At 45.3% G+C, this 25,000-nt stretch overlaps 1 protein-coding gene across 4 annotated transcripts in view; it reads right to left on the bottom strand.

Moving 5' to 3' along the window:
* The window catches only part of LOC138978116 (kazrin-like), a 66,113-nt gene that overhangs the window by 8,482 nt on the left and 32,631 nt on the right, over positions 1-25,000 (bottom strand). For 2 of the 4 annotated variants that reach the window (XM_070350754.1, XM_070350755.1), the window contains 12 exons: positions 20,445-21,278; positions 17,901-18,140; positions 17,111-17,271; positions 15,934-16,080; positions 15,025-15,295; positions 12,968-13,186; positions 12,213-12,400; positions 11,355-11,467; positions 10,765-10,999; positions 10,161-10,262; positions 9,558-9,724; positions 649-678 (listed from right to left, as the gene is read on the bottom strand). In XM_070350754.1, the coding sequence (XP_070206855.1) occupies positions 649-678; positions 9,558-9,724; positions 10,161-10,262; positions 10,765-10,999; positions 11,355-11,467; positions 12,213-12,400; positions 12,968-13,186; positions 15,025-15,295; positions 15,934-16,080; positions 17,111-17,271; positions 17,901-18,140; positions 20,445-21,278 (2,707 nt within the window). The remainder of the gene's footprint in view (positions 1-648; positions 679-9,557; positions 9,725-10,160; positions 10,263-10,764; positions 11,000-11,354; positions 11,468-12,212; positions 12,401-12,967; positions 13,187-15,024; positions 15,296-15,933; positions 16,081-17,110; positions 17,272-17,900; positions 18,141-20,444; positions 21,279-25,000) is intronic. The other 2 variants (XM_070350757.1, XM_070350756.1) reach the window with 2 other exon arrangements.

Here is a 25,000-nt window from a genome sequence, read left to right on the forward strand (position 1 = left end):
ATAAACGTAGTCAACATTCCCTATTTGTAAATAATGTAACCTCGTCACAAGCACACATATACATATATTTGGTCAAACTTCTCACTCCTAACCATTCTCCTAACATGTTTTGCAAAACGTTATGCAAGTAAACTAACACGTCAGTAGTTGAAATTAATGGCACCTTAACAGAAAAATCACAATACACACCAGTATACTTTATCGCAACTAACACGAACTGCACAGAATACATTGAAAGATCCGATTCCCATTTGCGTACTTGGAATTCACGAAAATGAGGCAAAAGCAAAGTACTTGGAAAAAGACAAGCAAAGGTACACGAGCAAACGTATCAAAACAGCGAAATTCAATACAACTTTTTCAAAAGGAAAATGTCAAGAGCTGTTTTGCAACAAAAGTGGAATAAGCCAAAAAAACGAAAACTGTTTCAAATAATTAAAGGGAACACATGTACTTTGCCACAACTACAGAAACGGCTATACACACAAGTGAAAGAAAGCACTACAGAAAGGGAAATAATCTTGCATAAAGGACCTATCGGTTATCTTTTCATGAGATTGCTTGAAGTTGTCTTTAAAACGAAAGAAACTGCAATAATCACAACAGAATCGCACAACAGTTTTACAGCTGGACACCGTAGAAGAATACCTCAGTATTTTCAATCCTGTCTGGTAAGACCTGAAAATGTCAAATCCTTGAAGGATGCACATGAAAACATCCACAGATACTTATACTTTAAATGACTACCTCCACATAGAAGTACTTCGCCTATGCAGCGGCAGAGCTAGACCGCATCATTCTAAAGGGAACACGTACGACGATCAATCTGGAACTCTAAGATATGTTTAGAACACTTGCTTTTTGTGAAAATCACATTAATGTGGTTAGTAAAGGTTTAAAGTACGGAAGCGAGTCTTAGATCTAATGCCTTTATTATAAATGCTACACATAATAAATTAGCCCAAGTAGTATCCCAGTTTTGGGAAGGAAAATGACCAAAAGGATATTTCTAAAGGACCTTGGTTAACTAAACCCCAAAGAATTCCACAATAGACCATGTTCGGAAATAAGTCTGTCGGGTTTGCATGGACTGTGAAAGAGTGAATACTCTTGCTTTTAGTGAGTCAAACTTTCCCACGTGACAAAATGGACCAGTGACTAGCGAGGAGTGTGTCTGAAACACGGAGCACGTATAAAAAGCTTTCTTTCTTTCTTTATTTGGTGTTTAACGTCGTTTTCAACCACGAAGGTTATATCGCGACGGGGAAAGGGGGGAGATGGGATAGAGCCACTTGTCAATTGTTTCTTGTTCACAAAAGCACTAATAAAAAAATTGCTCCAGGGGCTTGCAACGTAGTACAATATATTACCTTTCTGGAAGAATGCAAGTTTCCAGTACAAAGGACTTAACATTTCTCACATACTGCTTGACTAAAATCTTTTCAAAAATTGACTATATTCTACACAAGAAACACGTAACAAAGGTAAAAGGAGAAACAGAATCCGTTAGTCGCCTCTTACGACATGCTGGGGAGCATCGGGTAAATTCTTCCCCCTAACCCGCGGGGGGTATGCACGAGTATAATAATTGCGAAGGTTGTTGTCAATAAACCAGGTTAACAAAGCTTAAGAATTTGTGACCCTCCACCACGGAATGAGTCGCATGTCACCTTTGCATGGTTTTCATATTTTTACATTTTCCTAAAGAGTGTTTTATGCTCTATCCAGTGGTGAAAACCGTTTTAGAAAAGAGCAAAAACTGTTTGAGTTATAAGCCTATGACTAAGGTGACCCTCACACTGTTACCAGACACTCCCCGGACTTATATTAAGCCTAGCGCAGAACCGCGCGAGGTGACATGCGCCTCATTTCGTGGTGGAGGGTCACATTTGTTCAACTCCAAACCCCCATCCGCCCCTTCTCCCACCCCGGCACTGCAGTACCTCATCTTCTACTGTACTCTCCTACCTCCTCCTTTGCCCTGCATTTCTATCTGTATATATGTATGAAATCGCTGTCCGGTGTAACACGAAATTTTTACTCCACGAAAAATTTACTCCGGAGTAAATACTTCTTACGAAATCGAAAATTTCTTAATAAATTTTCATTTAATTAATATACTTACCAACTCACATAAATAGCATTAACTTCAGTTTGATGCGTAAGACATTGAAGTACTAACCCTGGAAACAGGGGGAGGTAACCCCCAAATCAAAACAAAACCTTGACAACAAGGCCCTGGTAGTTACCTCCCCTCACCGGTAGCCCGCGCATGCGCGGCACATATCACCGGCAAACTCATTCCCAATGAAACACCACCTTCAACCATTAACAAAAAAACGATTGCGGGGTAGGATGGGAGGGCATTAACTATGTGAGTTGGTAAGTATATTAATTAAATGAAAATTTATTAAGAAATTTTCGATTAAATAACATATTCTTACTACAACTCACATAAATAGCAGATTGCTACATAAGGTGGCGGGAATCTCACTTAACATGATAAGAAACCAGCCTGCTTCAACCATAATTGGTAAGCAACTACTACCATTGCAGTGGGTACTAAAACACGCACAAAAGTAGTAAAGAAAGACGTCTAAACATGACGTCCAAACACCACTGAGGTGCCATACGAGAATTGTCTGGCAACAGAACCACCGGATAAAGGGTCCAAGCTCAGGCCCCATGAATTCTAGACAACCCAGAGGAAGAAAGAAAGCTCCCCCCCCATTTGACTGCCGCACTCATAAGCCTGTTAATGAGTGTAAAAGCCCATCTAGTCAGGGCTGCCTAGCAATAATTTGGTTCTATCCGTTGAAACGCAAGAACCAAAAGGAGCCATGCAAGACAAGTAAGTCAAATACTCAAAACCTTGAGCGAGACCCAGAAGTATGTAAAACGCTACACCCTTAAGGGGAAGTGAACACTGACAAAAAGGAGTCTGAGAGCCTTCCTATAAAGAAAGGCTAGCATGTCTCCAAATCTATGGCTCTTAAAAAAGAGCTTAAAAACAAAAAGAAATCCCAAGTTGGAATTAATTTTCAAAAGACAAAAGCTTGGACGCAGGGCCCTACCACGCAGGGCGTAGAAAGAGAAAAGTCTTGTCAAGACCTGACGACGTTCCTCCAGAATAACGAAACATAGACTTCCTACGATAACAACAGTTCGTGGAAAGTCTTAACATCCTCCTGAACTGGAGAATGCTAAAGCCTATGCCCAGAATCTAGAACTTGCACTAATGCAGGTGCTGGAGGAAGGGCTGACTGCCCCCCCCTTTTATTTGCACTCATAGAAAGTTAATGATGGCAAAGAAACCACCAGAAAAAATCAACCTAGATAAATAACCCCTTTCACGTAAAGCCTGTTGAGACTTAAGCTAAGAGAAAAGGCCTAAAATACGCTGTCTTGGTCGACTGACGAAAAGAGAGAACAATCTCTTACAAACGGCTAGACCAGAAAGACAGCTCTTAACTCAAAAGAGAGCCGTGCAAGTTCGGAAGACAAACAGATAAGTCCTCCGAGGCGAGCGAAAAATAAAAACGAACCTTTGCGTCTCCCCTCGAAGAGAACAAGAAGTTCCAAACGACCACAAGTGAAACACCCTCCACGGAGTGAAGCACTAAAAGATTAAGGCTTGAGTAAACCACAGCACCATAGTCCAAGAGGAAACGCTAAATGTTCGCAATGAACCAGAGACAATAACTTGCCCCTTGTTCAAAGGATAGAGCAAGACAAATGTCGGAAAACATCTGGCCTTGCTAGACTCTCCCACAAAAGAGTCGAATGACTTAAAGCCGAAAACAAAGGCAACAATTTGCAGGTCGGCGAGAATGCAACCTCTCATCAAGAGATGAACCGAGATTGCTCATCAAAACCAAAGCGACTTTAATCGAAAGCGGCAAAAGTCTAACTCAATACTCACTAGCAATAAGCTATGAAATTTAATCGACAAGAAAGGAAGCAAGCATACAGTGGGAGCTAGCTGTAGTGCCGAACGTGGAACGATCAGAGCCTAAGTTTGTCAACACAGAACTGAATAGGACAAACCCTGTAGCGACCGTTAAAACATAATGTCGCTATGTTACACCCTGGGAGGGTGTGAAGCCCGCCAGGCCTAGGAGATGACGTCAGTTCGTGACCGATCTCCTACCGAAAACAAGTGATACCTGAGAAAAAGATATCAAGCCCTCATCGGTGAGAAAAATCTCAAGAACGAGCAAACGTGTTCCTGAAGTACCCAAACTACCAGAACACTCACCCTCTAATGAACCAAGCTGTGAACCCAACATGATCCAAACGGTTAGCCAAAAGTAGGCTACTGCTGGTGCATGACCTGCTTGAGCAACTACCCAATCAAGACCGAGCGAATGACGCAGTAAAACCTCCTGCGTTAAGAGTCCAAGTCTAGCAAAGACAAGCACTCATAACTTCGTGGGTCGTGGCAGAAAGCACCAATGAATGACTATGACTATGAACTGGACCGTCGCTACCCGTAGGTAAGACAAAGTCGCCGAAACCGGCCGTCATGTTGCCCCCAAACTGACTTCAGACGCTTCTTGTCAAAACAGAGGAAGTCAAAAGAAAGTCCGAACAACCTCCTCGAGAGGACAAAAACGATGAACGCTCAAAAACCGACAGCTGTCGTGAACTAAGGAGCATCCTTAAGAAAAATCCGGAATAAATTTCGCCGCCAATCAAGAAACACCCTGAATATGGCCGAAAACCCAGAACGCGTCTGATCCGCTGAGAGACTAAAAGTCAGACGCGGGGACCTACCCAAGCAGTAATCATAGATGCCATCACGTACAAAACCTTACCATCCTAAACAGCCGCAGCAGAACAGGAAGTAAGATACACGGCATCACTGCTCCCAACAACCTGGACCCCAAAGGGTTGACATCAGAAGTTGCGGACAGGCAAGAACAAAGTGCTACGATTACCTGGAACGTCAAAAAACGAACCAGAAATAGGCAAAATCCCTAGTACAAAACACCCGCAACACCTTGACAGTGTGGGCTGATGCTAAAGCGTACAGTCCTTCACTCCGAAAACAGAAGTGAGAGACGGTATACCAAAACCACCAACAACCTGAAACCCAAAGGGTTGACATTGGAAGCCTACTTGGCAAAGAGTCCTTGTTCCCAGAACCATCATTGGCCGAAGCCGTAAATGATTGTCCCCCAACGCAGGAGTGACCTGAAGCGGGGAACTCGGAAGTGCAAAAGGATCAAAAGAATGATTGGGCTTCCCGTTCAGCTTTGGTTTACGAAGCATGAAAGACGACGTGCGAGAACAATTGCTCGGAGAAGCCAGCCATGGCTGAACAGACTCCGACGCATCCCCATGAGCAGTGAACAGAGGAAAGATGCTAACAGCACCGGAACTCAACACCTTAGCCATCTCATAGGCTACAGAGGGCGACTCCCGAAACCGGAAGTGAACGCTAGTCTCATTGTCACCCTGGAAATCGCCAAATGCGAAAGGTGGTGCCGCTAAACGAGAAGACGAAGTTGTCACCCCTTCTGCAAAGTATCGAGAGGTAACCTCAGCGGCGGCATACAGCGCGCGCAAGAACCTCCTCTCAACTCGAAAGTTGTGTTCCGCCTCGGAAGAGTCATCACAATCCTCGTCAACATCCACATCATCAACAAAGATGTCCGATGAAGCCCGATCATGACCGGAACCATCATTGCCCCGCAACGGAACTGATGAACTCGCCGTACCGGAACCCTGTGTAACCACACCAAGGAGGACCGGCAAAGCCGAGCTGCTACCATTGCCCGGAACCAGAGGTAGCTGGCAATCCGGAAGGGAAGGCGACCGGAAACACACCTGTGCTTCGCCCGGAAGCTGACCCATCCTGTCCCCCACCGTACGCAACCGCCTGAGCGGAAGCGTAGGCAGGAAACGGATTGCCGTTACCACCAACGACCGGAACCCCCGTAGGCTGTGAACCGGAAGTCGATGGTAACGATTTGAAAGTGCCACGATCTCCCGAAAGAAACCCTGTGGCCGGAAATCCCTTTGCCGAAGCAGTTGAACCCGAGTACGAGGGACCGGACGTACCAGCCCCAGCGTCAAGGGTGGAATAACCGTCGAGACAAACAACACGCTCGTGTGCTGAGTGCCCCGAACTTCCAAAAGTCTACCCCGGAACCGGCGGACCGGAACCAGCGGTAGCTGGCAATCCGGAAGGGAAGGCGACCGGAACACACCTGTGCTTTACCCGGAAGCTGACCCAACCTGTCCCCCACCGTCCGCAACCGCCTCAGCGGAAGCGTAGACAGGAAACGGATTGCCGTTACCACCAACGACCGGAACCCCCGTAGGCTGTGAACCGGAAGTCGATGGTAACAAAATGAAAGTGCCACGATCTCTCGGAAGAAATCCTGTGGCCGGAAATCCCTTTGCCGAAGCAGTTGAACCCGAGTACGAGGGACCGGACGTACCGGCCCCAGCGTCAAGGGTGGAATAACCGTCGAGATGAGCAGCACGCATTTGCGCCGAACACCCCGAACTTCCACGAACACGTACCTGATCGGCCGAAGCCGAAAGCTGAGGAACAGCAACGTCCGCCGACGTAATCGTAGCAGAATGAACAATCCTCGACAAAGAGGCAGCGTTGCCAACCCCTGGAGGCAAAGCTGGAATGGTGGAGGAAGACACACACCTGTCAGTTGCCAGCATCTCCCTCATTTGATCCTAGAAAGTAGAAAAAAAGAGCAAACAATTCATCGCGCGAGACCGCCTGGGTCTCTTTCTCCTGCGGCGACAAAACGGGCAAGCTAGCAGGAGGATCAATCGAAACACGCAACGACTCCTTGCTCACCGGATCGAAAATTTCGCAAAAATAATTACAAAATACTAAAATGCAAATGGCGGCATGCACCCGTAACACCGGGCACTGCCTACACTAGGTTGAAGCAACAAAAAACTCCAGAAAACGGAGCCAAAAGTTCAACAACCGGCAGAAAAAATAATGCAAATGGCGGCACTTCACAACGCAAGTCCGCCATGTTGACGACTAGAACTCCGTCAAGACGGAGACATGTAGTAAAAAACAGAATACCAACACACAAAGGTCGGCACAGGTAAAGACAAATTAATCTGTAAAAGATAAGTCATAAGACCTAAGCTTACACAACAGAACAAACTGCTCAGCAGGTAACAAAGTACCCTGCCCGACAGAGCTAACGCTAAAGACCGCCATGTTGAAACTACAACTCCGAGAACGGAGAACAAGCTTTAACATAACACGAACAAAGGCGGCGCAAGCTCAACCAAGCCTGTAAGGAGTAAGTCACTAGACTTAAGCTTAACGAAAGAACACACTGCTCAGCAGGGAAACGAAAGTCGCCTGTCTGGCAGCACTACAGTAATAGTCGCCGTGTTAAAAGTACAACTCCGTAAGACGGAGCACGAAGTACAACGCCATTTACCAACAAATGCAAATGGCGGCACAAGCTATAACAAGAAAACGTTACAGATAAGTCACTAGACTAAGCTTGAACAACAAAATAACTGCTAGGCGGGAAAACGAAAGTCACCCGCCTGGCAGCACTACAGTAAAATCCGTGCGACTCCGTAAGACGGAGCACAAAGTACGACGCCATTTACCAACAAATGCAAATGGCGGCACAAGCTATAACAAGAAAACGTTACAGATAAGTCACTAGACTAGGCTTGAACAACAAAATAACTGCTCAGCGGGAGAGACAAAACATGTCTGAGAGAGCAACAGCTCTCTCCCGCCCAAGTGAAAACCAAAACAAACTCCGAGAAACGGAGAAAGACATTTTCACAAGTGAACAGTTACCATAAACAAACGTTGTAAACCAGAAAGATCTCACCAACAGCTAGCAAGATGAACCAGGGTCAAAAGGTCGTCCTCACAGGAGACCCAAGGCTGAAAAGCCCAGCAAGTACCAACACGTCTGTACAGCACGGTGTTGAAGAAGGGAATGAGTTTGCCGGTGATATGTGCCGCGCATGCGCGGGCTACCGGTGAGGGGAGGTAACTACCAGGGCCTTGTTGTCAAGGTTTTGTTTTGATTTGGGGGTTACCTCCCCCTGTTTCCAGGGTTAGTACTTCAATGTCTTACGCATCAAACTGAAGTTAATGCTATTTATGTGAGTTGTAGTAAGAATATGTTATTTAATTCTTACTCCGAGTACACTTTTCGTACGAGAAAAGAACTCCCTAAGCCACGAAAAAATTACTCCCTCCACGAAATTTTTACTCCCCATTTTTTTTACTTCCAGTAAAAATCTCGTACGAAAAATTGGGATGCGGGCGAAGGGATAATGCCAATAAGTGATCTCGCGCACACGAATGTCGCGCTACCCTCCTTCCACCCCTTCCACCACCAAGACTAACAGGGGACAAGGGAGTAAAAATTTCGTACACCTGGCATGGGAAGTTAAATTGCTCGTGTTGGGGTGAAGTAATTTATTTGTTATTTATTCGTCAGGGGAGTAACATTTTTGTACGACATGTTTTCTCGGAACTCACTTGTCTTGGAGAGTAATTTTCTCGTGCAATGGGGGAGTGCTTTTTTCGTAAAGGGAGTAACTTTTTCGTACGAAATGTTTACTCCAGAGTAAAAATCTCCCCCATCCCCTCAAAAACATAATCCTGAAATAACTCTTCAGGTTTTCTTTGTGTTGCGAAAGATTGAATACACTCGAAAACATCCAGGCAAGCTTTCCCACGTAACATTAAAGGCCAATCACTGGCGAGGGGTGTGTTTGTTTGTTTGCTTGCTTAACGCCCAGCCGACCACAAAGGGCCATATCAGGGCGGTGCTGCTTTGACATATAACGTGCGCCACACACAAGACAGAAGTCGCAGCACAGGCTTCATGTCTCACCCAGTCACATTATTCTGACACCGGACCAACCAGTCCTAGCACTAACCCCATACTGCCAGACGCCAGGCGGAGCAGCCACTAGATTGCCAATTTTAAAGTCTTAGGTATGACCCGGCCGGGGTTCGAACCCACGACCTCCCGATCACGGGGCCAACCGGGCCGGTGAGGGGTGTGTCTCCAAGTGTGCTCCTTCTACACTTTGGAAAGCGTGCATCAATTTTACCACGAGCATTCTTCTTCTTCTTCGAATTATTTGTTCATGGGCTTAGACTCCCACGTTCACTCATGTTTTTAGCACGAGTGGATTTTTACGTGTATGACCGTTTTTATCCCGCCATTACGGCAGCATACGCCGATTTTCGGGGAGGCATGCTGGGTATTTTCGTGTTTCTATAACCCACCGAACTCTGACAGGATCTGTTCCGTTCACACTTGGTCTTGTGCGTGCGTGTACACACGAAGGGGGTTAAGTCACTGGCAGGTCTGCACATAAGTTGACCTGGGAGATCGGAAACATCTCCACTCTTAACCCACCAGGCGGCAGCGACCGGGATTCGAACTCACGACCTCCCGATTAGGAGGCCGACGTCTTACCACCACGCCACTGCGCCCGTCACCACGAGAATTCACTCGGTCACAATTCATACAAACCCGATAAACTTATTTCCGAACATCGTCTATTGTTACCTTGCTGGTCTGAGGAGAGTGTCGAGCTCTGTTGCCAGATGTCTACGGATGTAGGACTTGGAGGGCGGGATGGCCAGTGCGGTGGCCAGAGAGTCTGAGTTGAAGGACGGTTCCAGCACCATTAATGCCCCGTGAACGCCGCTTTCCTGGAGGTTTTCAGCGAACTCCTGATGAAGAGATAAAGAGAGGGACATTTTAAAACGAAGTAAAAATTGCTTTTACCCATAGAGAATTCAATTCGATTAAATTCAATTCGATTAAATTCAATTCGATTAAATACAACTTAATTGTTTGAATGTGGAACATACAGAAATTCGCGATTACGGGGATCGCCAGTTTATAATATGCAACTAACAAATGGCTTAATTCAGACAAGATGACAGGCTATCAAATAGGTACAGATTACACAATAACACCACTTTATTGTCCATTAATTAGTTAGTTAGCTATTGCTTTTCGGGTCCAGCGGACCATAATAGGCCAAATCAGGACCCCTATTGTCCATTAAAATAAACCTTTATAATGGCCTTTACAGACAGAGAGACAGAACGAGACTGTTTTACCCCAAGGTCTAGGGACCGAGACAGAACGAGACTGTTTTACCCCAAGGTCTATGGACCGTATCCATTCCACCAGACGTGGACTGGTCCACACGATCAGGTCGCTGTCTGAATCCGCACACTGGCTGCGTCGCTCTGCAAGTTTCTGTGACAGAGACAATAAACAACATGTTTAGGGGCTCCGCTCACATATATGTTACTTCAGCAGGACCGACGACGCACTGTAGATTATCCCAGCCTACTACACGTTGCATGAAAGGAAAACAGGCCAAGTACTCGTCATAATCCCTATCGCGGCATAAATAATAGGCAGTGCGTCGTCTGTGCCGCTGAAACTGCGCAGGTATATTCTGCCCATTACAATACCTGGCATACGCGTCACCCACACGAACACTGTCACCAGTGATGTTTTCATCGGTCTCAACCAGCCTGCAATGGAAGGAGCTGCATGTACCGTTCAATACAATTTCATCCGTTTCAGGCAAATGACGAAAGGAACGGCACCAAAGGCTTTTGAACACAGTGGCATGATTTTGACTTCGCGGGCAGGCTCACACACACAGGTACCCCCCCCCCCCCCACACACACACACACATATGTACACACACACAGACACAATCCACCTTCTCCACTAAACACAAACGCACCTCTCTATCAAACTCCATCCTTCTCAACAGCTCTACAGCGTGGAGAATGCTGGCCTGGTGGAACTTGCGGTGGATGTCGAAGTGTTTCTCCAGGTCACGACGACCCAGGGAGTTGAGGATACGACCATCCACCAGGTTGCGCTCGAACACATGACTGTACTGCGGCAGCCCCAGCTCCGGCAACAGTTTGTGGGCCACCCACGTCACGTCCAGCTTGGGGGCCTGGGGGAATTTTCTGTTGAAGAGGGAAGAAACAGTATTTAAAGGTGTATTCCCCGCAAACAAATGAAAATCAAATCAAAATGTACTAGCAAAAGTACCACACCTGGTAAACACTAAATATAACGTTTAAGATGTGTGCTACTTTTACAAGTAGAATTATATAGTATCTCGCAGTGTTCACAAATGGTTACAAAAAACGTGTTCACATTGGTACACTTCTAGTTTAGAGTATAGGTAGATCTTCAGCAATGTCTATGGGTTTTCTGAGGTTACACGTTACACCTAGGACCAAAATAAAATTAAAACAGGAAACATAGAAGTGCCCAGCTAACTAACGTACCATTCAAGAAGATGTGAATGCTACTTACATAACAGAGGGGTCTCGGTGCTCCTCAATGGCAAGACGCAGCTTTCGCCTGTGTATGTGATTGGTGATTCCCAATGCTGTCCCCAACTCGGAATCGCTGAGACCCAATAGCACCTGCACATACAAAAAGGTTTTGTATTGACACCTGCTTTTGATGGCAGTATATGCGAAAACGTTACTGAACATCGACTGTTGGATTTAAATAAAACACTCAGCAACTTTGTAGTAATTTCTTTATTTTGGCAGCTTTTACAAATCTCTCTCTCTCTTTCTCTCTCTCTCTCTCTCTCTCTCTCTCTCTCTCTCTCTCTCTCTCTCTCTCTCTCTCTCGCTCTCTCTCTCTCTCTCTCCAAACGGTCTACTGAAAAGATCTTCCAACCCAAAAGAGTCTATATATATTCCTCTCTGAGCAAAACGCCTTCGTCTCAATGCTGGTTTCAACGAAGATACCTACCGTTTCTACATTTCAACACGAAATGACCGCACCATGGACACATATATGACCCTCCACCACGGAATGAGTCGCATGTCACCTCGCGCGGCTCTGCGCTGGGCTTAATATAAGTCCGGGATGTGTCTGGTAACAGTGTGAGAGTCACCTTAGTCACAGGCTTATAACTCAAAACGTTTTCCCTCTTTTCTAAAACGGTTTTCACCACTGGATAGAGCATACAAAACTCTTTGGGGAAATGTAAAAATATGAAAATCATGCAAAGGTGACATGCGACTCATTCCGTGGTGGAGGGAATCATATAGCCTCGAGTCTCAAGAATCAAACACTGATGATGATGGTTCTTGTCCAGGTTCTTTGCCTATTAGGGAACTGTAATGGATTATTCGCTAACTCACGCTGACTCACCTTGCCGCTTTTAATGTTGAGGGCACAGTTGCGGCCATACATAGGCATGCCCAGCGTAATCTCCATCCAGGCCAGGACCTGACCGGCCCGCCACTGACACATGTGAAGGCCGCTCATGGCGTCCACCGTCTGCAGCTTCTCCTGGTAGTTGTCTGGGGTCAGGAGGCTCAGCTTGGTCCCGTTGCCGTCTGAAAGTCACAGTCCGTGTTTTAATAAAAGGTTTACCTGTCTGTGCTCGCTGCATACAATGATGGTTGTACATTGTGTGTGTGTGTGTGTGTGTAGGGGGGGGAGGGGCGGGGCGGGTGGAAGGTGGGGATGTGTGGGGATGTGTGTTTGTGTTTGTGTGTGAGTGTGTGTGTGTGTGTGTGTGTGTGTGTGTGTGTGCGTGTATGTGTTTGTGGGAGGAGGGGTGTCTGTGGGCATGCGTGTCTATCTTAATTACTTCGGATATTTTATACTTCATACATTTTTATGTTCTGGGTGTTTTAATATGTTGCTTGGTTGTTTAAGAGCAGACGACCCACACTTTTCTATCCATTGTTCGTTGTATGGACAATTATTTATCTTATGTATAAAACGTGGTTTTTTTTTAACTTAAAGACTTTGAGGATAAAAGTCGCTTGTTCTATCAATGCTTGTTATTATTCTCTTAGGTGCCAGGAGAATGGTTCCGTATAACTCTCACTTACTCTAGTACACATGTATACATTTTAAAGTGCTTACTTCCCTTTGTTTATCAGATCAGAACTCACCTTCAAAGAGACTCTCGTTGTGAGGAAGAGCAATGGATCGACGCGTGCGACTTCTTCCGAACACTCGCGACAAGGAACCGAAACTACTCTTCTTCTTCTTCTTGGCGTTCTTGGGGTCAAGGTCGCCCACATCGTTGCTAAGCGCCATCCACTTCATCAGGGACGACAGCGACTCGTTGCCATGGTCACTGAAGGTGGGCGTGCCCAAAGGAGTGCCGCCTGAATGGAACACAGAATCTGTAAAAACTTGTCAGTATTGGCTGTACGATGTTTTCAAAGTGCATACCACAGTCATATGTAAAACCCTGTTTTCGGGTAGACGACGTCAACACAGATTTTCCTCTATTTCAGAGATATCTTCCTTCTGTACTAGCTTTTATGTGCAGTAAAAGAATACTTCCAATAGAAGGGGTGTGGTGGTTTAAAAAAAACAACCTCTGTCATGATTTTCCAGCGTTGTGGAAGAGTTGGGGAGTTGGGGAAACACGCGTGCTCAGCGATCATAGCAGGCCATCGCCAGTAGGGGCGGGGATATAGCTCAGTTCGTAGCGCGCTGGATTTGTATTCAGTTGGCCGCTGTCAGCGTGAGTTCGATCCCAGGTTCGGCGGAAATTTATTTCACAGAGTCAACTTTGTGTGCAGACTCTCTTCGGTGTCCGAACCTCCCCCCGTGTACACTACATTGGGTGTGCACGTTAAAGATCCCACGATTGACAAAAGGGTCTTTCCTAGCAAAATTGCTTAGGCACAGTTAATAATTGTCTACCTATACCCGTGTGACTTGGAATAATAGGCCGTGAAAGGTAAATATGCGCCGAAATGGCTGCAATCTACTGGCCGTATAAAATTCCATCTAACACGGCATCCCTGCAGAGCGCCTAGAACTGTACCCACGGAATATGCGCGATATAAGACTCATTGATTGATTGACTAAACCGTAGATTTTTGTTTGTTTGCTTAACGCCCAGCCGACCACGAAAGGCAATATCAGGGCGGTGCTGCTTTGACATATAACGTGCGCCACACACAAGACAGAAGTCGCAGCACAGGCTTCATGTCTCACCCAGTCACATTATTCTGACACCGGACCAACCAGTCCTAGCACTAACCCCATAATGCCAGATGCCAGGCGGAGCAGCCACTAGATTGCCAATTTTTAAGTCTTAGGTATGACGCGGCCGGGGTTCGAACCCACGACCTCCCGATCACGGGGCGGACGCCGTACCACTAGGCAAAACCGTGCCGGTAGTAAACCGTAGATCGGATGTGCAGAATGTTGAAAGAATATATGGCACCATACCGAGCGGCCCATTCATTACATACCCATTAGAATGAGTAATTCGCTGCAATTGCTGGATTTAACTGGTCGACAACGTGTTATTGTTTAGCTCTCTATAGCCGGATATCACAAAATTCAGGACTGGGTGGCCGAGTGGTAACGCACTTGCGCTCGTAAGCGAGAGGTTGCGAGTTTGACCCTGGGTCAGGGCGTTAGCAATTTTCTCCCCCCCTTTCCTAACCTAGGTGGTGGGTTCAAGTGCTAGTCTTTCGGATGAGACAAAAAATCGAGGTCCCTTCGTGTACACTACATTGGGGTGTGCACGTTAAAGATCCCACGATTGACAAAAGGGTCTTTCCTGGCAAAATTGTATAGGCATAGATAAAAATGTCCACCAAAATACCCGTGTGACTTGGAATAATAGGCCGTGAAAAGTAGCATATGCGCCGAAATGGCTGCGATCTGCTGGCCGATGTGAATGCGTGATGTATTGTGCAAAAAAAATTCCATCTCACACGGCATAAATAAATCCCTGCGCCTTGAATATGTGCGCGATATAAATTGCATAAAAAAAAAATTTAAAATAAAATAATAAATCCCTGCGCTTAGAACTGTACCCACGGAATACGCGCGATATAAGCCTAATATTGATTGATTGATTGAAAAGCGGGCGCAACTCTTCCACGCTTTAATATGCTCCGCGGACCCTAGGAGCACAAGTCCAGTGCTCTACCACCTGAGCTACCCGGCCCGCCGACAAAAAAGTAAGTCAGCCTACCTCCAGAAAAGCTGTCGTCTTTGGACAAGTAGCCATCAGGCGTGTGACATGACCCGCTCTCAGACGCCGTGCTGCAGGGCGTGGCAGATGTAGCGCTGGCCGTGCTGGGCGTCCGGTGCTCGCTACCGCTGCCGCCTGGTGTGCTGTTGATGCTGTCGATGGTGGTGCTGGTGACGTCAGCGTAGCGGTCGTTGTCGTCGGCGGGGGTGGGGGTGGTGTTGTTGGACTCACGCGACTCGTCCAGACCACGGTCTGCCAGCTGTTCTTTCAGCTGTAAAGAGAAATTTAGAGAGGTAGAGAGAAAATTAAGAGAGGTAGAGAGAAATGTGAAAAAGGTATAGAGAGAAAATAACGAGAGGTACAGAGAAATGTAACAGAGGTAGAGAGAAATTTAACAGAGGTAGAGAGAAATTTAACAGAGGTAGAGAAACATTTAACAGAGGTAGAGAGGAATTTTATAGAGGTAGAGAGGAATTTAACAGAGGTATGACCAAAGTTCTATGCTATTTCTTTTGCTGCATCGATTACCTGCTATCTCAAGTATAGCTGAGGTTTTGAAAACACACAAATAAAGAGACCCGTTGAATGTAAACCACGCGAGTTTAATTCAAAACATAGACAGACGATTGGAAAAAAAGAGTGCCTTCATTATTGGTTTGTCTGCAAGTTTGGAACATGCAAATGACGCCAGCTTTGATGCAATTTTATTCTACTCTTCCAGGGGACGTAACATTCCTGACATGTCTGTGGAACTGTCATTTAATAAATGGTTTATCACGCGTTAGCGTGCTTGATTTATTTTTCTTGCTATCTTTTTTTCCTGTCTTTCTTTTCATCTTTCTTTCATCCCATTTCTTCTTTCCTCTTCCTTCCGTTCATTTCTTTGCTGTTATCAGACAAAAATCTCACCTTAGCGATCTCTTCTTGCAGTTCCGCAATTGTCTGCTCCCTGGTGTCGAGCTGTGAGCGCAGTAACATGGAGCGCTCTGCTGACTCCCTGGCCCTCCTAATTATATCCCATTTCTCCCGTTCAGACTCTTCCTTCTCCATCGCCAGCTGTGGAAGACAAATCCAAAAGTCAGATTGACTGCTAACCTCCAAATCAAGAACCAGAAACCAAGCCGGCACGGTTGGCCTAGTGGTAAGGCGTCCGCCCCGTGGTCGGGAGGTCGTGGGTTCGAACCCGGGTCATACCTAAGACTTTAAAATTGGCAATCTAGTGGCTGCTCCGCCTGGCGTCTGGCATTATGGGGTTAGTGCTAGGACTGGTTGGTCCGGTGTCAGAATAATGTGGGGGGGGGGGGGGGGGGAGGTAAAGTTGCAGTTAAGCAAAAAACAACGTCCACAGCAATGACTTAAATGACGATGTTAAGAATTAAGACGGGGAAGAATTATATTCTTCTTTGTTCATTGCACATAAACTTGAATCATAATACAGCTCGTTCTGATTCCCCTTGTGTTAATCTTATATAAACAAGGCCAGCTGAAATGTGATCAAAGGGAACACTGACGAAGACGTCATCATGGGGTAAAATGCAATATCGGTTCTTTCTTTCTTTATTTGGTGTTTAACGTCGTTTTCAACCGTTCAAGGTTATATCGCGACAGGGAAAGGGGGGGGGGGGGGTGGGATAGAGCCACTTGTTAATTGTTTCTTGTTCACAAAAGCACTAATCAAAAAATTGCTCCTTACTGGGAGAATGCAAGTTTCCAGTACAAAGGACTTAACATTTCTTACATACTGCTTGACTAAAATCTGTACAAACATTGACTATATTCCATACAAGAAACACTTAACAAGGGTAAAATGAGAAACAGAATCCGTTAGTCGCCTCTTACGACATGCTGGGGAGCATCGGGTAAATTCTTCCCCTTAACCCGCGGGGGGTGCAATATCGGTTGATTTCAGTTTTAAAGATTAAATACAATTTTGAAAACGACCATCTCTCCTTTACCATGCCCGGCAATTATCGAAACAGGTATGATTTCCCCTCTCAACCCACTCATCACCCCGCAAATTTCATAATAAAAAGAAAAAACTTTTATAACAAAAAAAACCCGAAATGTTGCAATTTTAACACAGTACCTGTTTGATGCTTTCATCGCTCTCTTGCACACGCTGTTCGTAGTTGCGGATAAAGTCCCGTAACTCTGATTCCTTGTCTTCCAGGGTTACGTAGAGTTGTTTCATCTGATGCAACAAGTCCACCTTCTCTGACTTGAGTCGTTTTCTGTCGCTTTTCATGGCTGAAACACACAACATTTGATCAAAAATGAGATCTTGGATTATAATGTGCATATTTAAAGTCTTTCTTACCAACAGTCAGCAATTTAAAGCATTGATTTTGATGGAGATTCTGCGCCAGCCGACCCGCTGCCAACGTCGCAGTAGGAAAAGATAACCTGTCTCAGAATCAGGAAGGCATTCAGAAAACTATCCAGGTTAATAAAGGGACATTTCCCTGCGGAAAAGGAAAGATCGTCCGTTGAAAAAAAATCTGTTATCGTCTGTCGTTTATGAGACTGACAGCCTTTCTACACGTGCAACTATTTGTCGTCAACTGAGGGGGCAATAATCTCAGAGAGAGTCAGCCTTCTTCTTCTTCTGCGTTCGATATTCATGGCTGTCATATCCTCAGGTCGGTGGCTGCCATGAAGTCCGCAGACTTCTGCAGTTCGGCAGCGGGTCAGTTCGGCAGCGGGTCAGTTTGGCAGCGGGTCAGTTCGGCAGCGGGTCCCCGGAGCTTGGTGCATACATCTTCTCACCTTCACCATCTAGACTAAGACATTTTTTTTTATACAAAACAATATTTTTTTGTGAAACACAATCGGCCAACAAACTGTCAATAATTACCAAACAACTCCGAAAATCTTACCTTGCAAGGCTTCCTTGGCTCTGTTGAGTTCCTGACGGGCCTGAATCAACTCCAGCTTCAACTCCCCGTAACTCGGGTGGCCGGCCACTCCCCCCTCCCCCGCCCCTGCCTTCAGTGACGTCACCTCCCCACACAGACAGTGGATCTGGTTCTCCAGACGAGCGTTGTCGTCACGGAGACGTTTGACGAGCAGAAGGTTGTCTGGGTCTAGCGTTGCGGAGTCTTCTGACACCTGACAACCTGCGTTCAAGAACGTTCGTAAAATACAACCCAGATGTTACAGGTGGCGTGCATGAGAAGATGCCAAACCGGATTTGAAACTAGCGCTGGGTCTTATATTGGTTGAAATTGAAATTCGTTTGAGATTTTAACCAAAACGGACCTGTGCTTAGGTTCCACGCAGCTGGGGACTTTCTCATACACACTACTCCAGGGATCTGTGTTTGGTGAGTACAGTCTATTGTATTTTCAAGTTCAGTCTACTTTTAGTCAAAAACCTTAAGAACGTTTTTGGAATTAGCTGAGTTAAGGACGTACACCTAAACAACTAAAGCACCATTATTTTGGGGTCTCTAAGAACACAGAAAGTAAACTACCAAGTCTTAACCTGTGGGTAATGACTTTATTGTTGTGCCACCAAAACAAACGAGCAAACAAGCAAGCAAAGCTGTCAGTAATATCCAGTGTTATAAGACTGAATCCAAGCGTGACCACTGTGGGGGTAACTTTTCCTGAATTTGGACACAATGAACACCAACACCAACATTCAATGTTATTTTCTTTGGAAGCTATACTTTCTGTTCTCATACGATCAAACCTGCACCTCGATAATTTCGTCCATACTGTTCTTTTCGTTTTCTTTTTTTTGCTTGATAGACATACACAAACAATCCAGAGAAATAGAATATGTCAATAATGTTCTCAGACACAATAATATCAATCGAACACAACAGAGAAGATCAAAGCAGACTTAAAAACAATTTGTACTCATTTCGAAGACGATACGAAGAAGAGTAACGCAGCTATAACTATAATAAACCTTGTGGAGAGAAGCTTTTGCAAAGCAAGGGAAGATTAACAACAAGCTAAGGGAACTAAACTAGTAACTGTACAACTGTGTGCAAGACAGATACAGGTACGTTAAGTGTTGAAACACGGGATTCTTAGAAGGAGAACGATTTGCAGGATTCAAGGCTTGCAAAACAAAAAATAATGGAATAAAAGCAAATTAACAGAAATAGCAAATCTAAAAAGTAAACAATGTGCCCTGTTCGTTGCCAGTTCAAACTGCTGTAGCCAGACAGTGAGGCTAAGAATAAAAATAATGTTTTCGATTCCCCGACCAACCCGGGCGGTCCTATACAGTTTTTGACTGTCCCAAAGAAAAGTAAAACTCGATTGTGCAGACTTACTGCAATCAAAGTTACTCTTCTCTGACATATAGGGGACACAGTTTGCACGACTTCTGGCTAATACAAAGCTACATGCGCCTGTGTAAATAAAAGTAAAAATAAAAACTTCAAAAAACGTTTGTTTAAACGATATACCGACCAACTGACCCTGATTTTTATTTTGGCCTTGTCATCGGAACCAAACATTTTGTTTGGCCTCAACTTTCAAATGTCAAATTCTTCTTCTTCTTCTTCTGCGTTCGTGGGCTGAAACTCCCACGTACACTCGTGTTTTTTGCACGAGTGGAATTTTACGTGTATGACCGTTTTTTACCTCGCCATTTAGGCAGCCATACGCCGTTTTCGGAGGAAGCATGCTGGGTATTTTTGTGTTTCTATAACCCACCGAACTCTGACATGGATTACAGGATCTTTTTCGTGCGCACTTGGTCTTGTGCTTGCGTATACACACGGGGGTGTTCGGACACCGAGGAGAGTCTGCACACAAAGTTGACTCTGAGAAATAAATCTCTCGCCGAACGTGGGGACGAACTCACGCTGACAGCGTCCAACTGGATACAAATCCAGCGCGCTACCGACTGAGCTACATCCCCGCCCCTGAAACGTGAAATACAAAAGCGCAATGTTTTGTGAAACAGAAGTGCAACTTGTTTTGTCGATAGATTTCTGCCACTCTTGTTTTTGTTAATGATGTCAGCAAATTTTCGGAGGAACATTGACACCCGTCGTGATCGAGACTGTCGCTTTGTCCGGGAAAATATCTGTACATAATTGTATTTATAAATAAATGAACAAATAAATTCATGGAACAAATAAATACATAAATAAGAAACTAAACAAATGAATGGACAGATGGACGGATGGACAGATACATGGATGGAAGGATTGATGGATGGATAGATTGATCGATGAATAGATGGATCGATGGACAAATACATAAACACATACATAAATAATAAAATACATAAATATTAAAAAAAAAAAGTTATAACAAATAAATACACAAAATTAAGTAAATACTTTAACAACAGTTTTGACCTGGCAATGAAGCAATTGTGCTGCGGAAGCATGCAAATAAAGAGGAAGGGGAAAAATGACGCGGAGGCACACACACATAAAATAAAATACAGACCTGTTCCCAAGCAGCTTGCAACTTCCACCGCCCTACTTTTTCTACAAGCATCCATTTCAGTCCGTTTTGATGACGTCACTCCCACATCGTCTTTGACGACGTCACTCATTTTGTCCCGGCCGTTCATCGTCTTGACAGCACAAGCACGGACACAACCACCATCACTACCACCGCCAACCACGTCAAGAACCTCACTGCTGCCACAGCTGCTGCAGCTGTCAATGTCCGTCTCTTTCATTCCTGGCCTCACGACCGCCACCACCCCTTCCCCCACAACACTAGTCCCTCCAGAGTTCACCACAACACTACCAGGAGTCACAACACTACCACCACCAATACCAACACTAACACTCCCTTCTACACAACCATCGCCGCCTCCCCCTTTGTCGTCAATCTCCTCCCCGGACGTACTGATCTGGGAGAGTCTTTTGTTGGTGTCAGCCAGCTCCTCCCTCAGCGCGTGCACCTCCTGGTTGGCGGTCTGGATGGAGCCGTCGATGCGGATGGCCAGCTGCTTGTTCTCCTCCACCATCTTGCGGAACTTGCCCTGGGCGTCCTGCAGCAGCCTGCGGATCAGCACGATGGAGGTGTGCAGGTTGTCGCGCTCTCGGGACGACAGGCTGGCGTTGGGAGGAGAACCTGCGGCGCTGCCCGTGCTGCTGGTGGTGATGATGGTGGTGCCGTTGTCCACGCCCTCGCTGCCGCCGCTGCTGGGTTGACCTTGAGCGAGTGGGTCAAGGTGAAGGTTGAGGGGCGGGGCGTTGCCATGGTGGTCGGCCTGCCCGAAGATGTACTGCACGATCTGGTCGTTGAGCGAGTCCAGAGACTTGATGGCTGCAAGGTGGAACATAGACAGAAGTAGTGATTAGTATGTGATTTGTTCAAGGTCAAAATGAACGCTGATGCCCCCGAAATCGGCGTATGCTACCCGAATGGCGGCGTACAAACGTTCATACACGTAAAAATCAACTCGTGCAAAAACATGAGTGAACGTGGGAGTTTCAGCCCATGAACGAAGAAGAAGAACGCTGATGGAGGTATTGACTGCGCCTGGAAGCAAACTAACTACGGGCCCTTTGTTTGGTAAATAATGCGTGTACAGTATAAAATATAAAGTTCTTGTCAGTCCACGCATTGCAGAGGCTTTGAAGATAAGTTGGGGATGGTGGCAGGGAGGAGGGGTGGTGGTACGTGGTGGTCTTTCTTTATTTGGTGTTTAACGTCGTTTTCAACCACGAAGGTTATATCGCGACGGGGAAAGGGGGAAGATGGGATAGAGCCACTTGTCAATTGTTTCTTGTTCGCAAAAGCACTAATCAAAAATTTGCTCCAGGGGCTTGCAACGTAGTACAATATATTACCTTACTGGGAGAATGTAAGTTTCCAGTACAAAGGACTTAACATTTCTTACATACTGCTTGACTAAAATCTGTACAAAAATTGACTATATTCTATACAAGAAACACTTAACAAGGGTAAAAGGAGAAACAGAATCCGTTAGTTGCCTTTTACGACATGCTGGGCAGCATCGGGTAAATTCTTCCCCCTCAGGGCCGGACCCAGGGGGGGGGTTCCAGGGGTTCCGAAACCCCACCCCTGGAAAAAGCATGTACCTTGCTTTGACTGTTACTAGTTTTAGCACCAAAACAATGCTGCTCTTAACCCTCAAAACGAGGCCCAGAATGCACCAGATTGCACAGATTTTAACCGTTTTTCAAACATTTTCCGGGGGAGCATGCCCCCGGACCCCCCTTGTGGCTTCGCCACTTCGCTGATTTGCCCCCCCAAAAAAGGAGGAACCCCCCCCCTTACAACTCATTTGGTCCGGCCCTGCCCCTAACCCGCGGGGGGTGGTTCGTGGTGGTAGAATGAAGTCTAGAATGGAAGAAAGTGAGTGAGTGAGTGAGTGAGTGAGTGAGTGAGTGAGTGAGTGAGTGAGTGAGTGAGTGAGTGAGTGAGTGAGTGAGTGAGTGAGTGAGTGAGTGAGTGAGTGAGTGAGTGAGTGAGTGAGTGAGTGAGTGAGTGAATGAGTGAGTGAGTGAGTCAGTGAGTCAGTGAGTGAGTGAGTCAGTCAGTCAGTCAGTCAGTCAGTCAGTCAGTCAGTCAGTCGGTCAGTCAGTCACAGTTCTGCTCACTCACTCACTCACTCACTCACTCACTCACACTCACTCACACACACACACACAGACACACACACACACACACACACACACACACACACACACACACACACACACACACACACACACACACACACACACACACACACACTTTACCGCAATGATTATTTAAGTCCTACCTTTTTTACACAAGTCCAACATCCACAGTTTTCACACAAACATTCACTGTTTTGCAAAACACACAAACCTATCACCACCACACTACAACTGACATTTTCCTTCACTTCAGGTAGCAACAGACAAAGCCAACGCTACAGACAGCATCGCCGCAACGCGTTTAACCCACACACACAGACATCAAAAGCATTCTCTTCCGGACTCTCCGCAGCAGGTTTCATACAGTTATGACCCGTTGTAAAACAAGCAAGCCGACACGCTCGCATGGCGGCCAGTTTTCCCGTGCACGGTTGAGTGATTACGGGGGTATGATGTTCGGACACACCTGAGCGCGGCGAAAGGTATGATAGTTCAGGTATATAGGGTTTCACGCTTCTCTGAGCAGCGGGAGGGACAGGTGAGTGTGGCCTGAAATGGATAGTTGTGGCGGGATATAACTGTCATTAATACCTACAGCCACTGGCTCGCACGGGAGCTTGTTTAGCCCAATGTCAATGAAGCTTAAAGGGAAAGGCCGTCCGTCAGGAAAATGTTTAAAATTTTGGTCAGTGGGGCATTGTTGACTGAGGCTTAAGATTAGATAACCGCGGGGTAAACACACTTTACTGTGGTCACTGACTCCCACTTCTAGCCCAAGTTCTTAAAAGTCAAGGAAGTGTATCGGTGATAATTTTGGATGATTAATGAGATGAGGATGAATATAATGATGATGCTTTGGATTTCCAATTAATTTTTTTTTTTTGGGGGGGGGGGGGTGTAGCGGTAAAAATAATTGGTCTTTTTACATTTAGTCAAGTTTTGACTAAATGTATTAACGTAGAGGGGGGAATCGAGACGAGGGTCGTGGTGTTGTATGTGTGTGTGTGTGTGTGTGTGTGTGTGTGTGTGTGTGTGTGTGTGTGTGTGTGTGTGTGTGTGTGTGTGTGTGTGTGTGTGTGTAGAGCGATTCAGAGTAAACTACTGGACCGATCTTTATGAAATTTTACATGAGAGTTCCTGGGTATGATATCCCCCGATATTTTTTTCATTTTTTTTTTATAAATGTCTTTGATGACGTCATATCCGGCTTTTCGTGAAAGTTGAGGCAGCACTGTCACACTCTCATTTTTCAACCAAATTGGTTGAAAATTTGGTCAAGTAATCTTCGACAAAGCCCGGACTTTGGTATTGCATTTCAGCTTGGTAGCTTAAAATTTAATTAATGAGTTTGCTCATTAAAGTTGTCATTAAAATCGATTTTTTTGCAAACAGATTTAAAATTGATTGCATCGTATTCTTCATCACATTCTGAATCTAACAATATATACATATGTCATTTTTACTCTTAAAATGTGATCACAATTAACGAAAATAGAATAATTAGTCTTACGATTGAAATGTAAGAAATCGATCCAAATATGATGTCATCTTATTCGTGATCATTTCCTGATTCCAAAAACATATAGATATGAGAGGTTGTATTCAAAACAAGCTCAGAAAGTTAACAAGAATACAGAAAAGCGCGCTTTCCTGCTTTGCACAATACGCTACCGCGCTAATCTGGCGTGTCAATATCACTACGTTTTGCACGTGCAAGGTGAGCGATTTCCTTCACGCGGGGATTGACGAAGCTGTACTGTCTTAGTGAATAAATACAGTGCGTTCAGTTTCATCCCGTGAGTTCGACAGCTTCACTAAATGTAGTAATTTCGCCTTACGCGACTTGTTACATTTAGTGAAGTTTTGACTAAATGTTTTAGCATTGAGGGGGTAATCGAGACGAGGGTCGTGGTGTATGTATGTGTGTGGGTGTGTAGAGCGATTCATAGTAAACTACTGGAACGATCTTTATGTAATTTGACATGAGTGTTCCTGGGTATGATATCCCCAGACGTTTTTTTTCATTTTTTCGATAAATGTCTTTGATGACGTCATAGCCGGCTTTTTGTAAAAGTTGAGGCGGCACTGTCACACCCTCATTTTTCAATCAAATTGATTGAAATTTGGGCCAAGCAATCTTCGACAAAGGCCGGACTTCGGTATTGCATTTCAGCTTGGTGGCTTAAAAATTAATTAATGACTTTGGTAATTCAAAATCTGAAAATTGTAAAATCTTTACAAAAATTGACTATATTCTATACAAGAAACACTTAACAAGGGTAGAAGGAGAAAGAAAATCCGTTAGTCGCCTCTTACGACATGCTGGGGAGCATCGGGTAAATTCTTCCCCCTAACCCGCGGGGGGTCTTTCAAAGAATCTTACCCAAACTAAAAGAACGC

The sequence above is a fragment of the Littorina saxatilis genome, linkage group LG10 (assembly GCF_037325665.1).
Source record: "Littorina saxatilis isolate snail1 linkage group LG10, US_GU_Lsax_2.0, whole genome shotgun sequence".
Classification (NCBI taxonomy): domain Eukaryota; kingdom Metazoa; phylum Mollusca; class Gastropoda; order Littorinimorpha; family Littorinidae; genus Littorina; species Littorina saxatilis.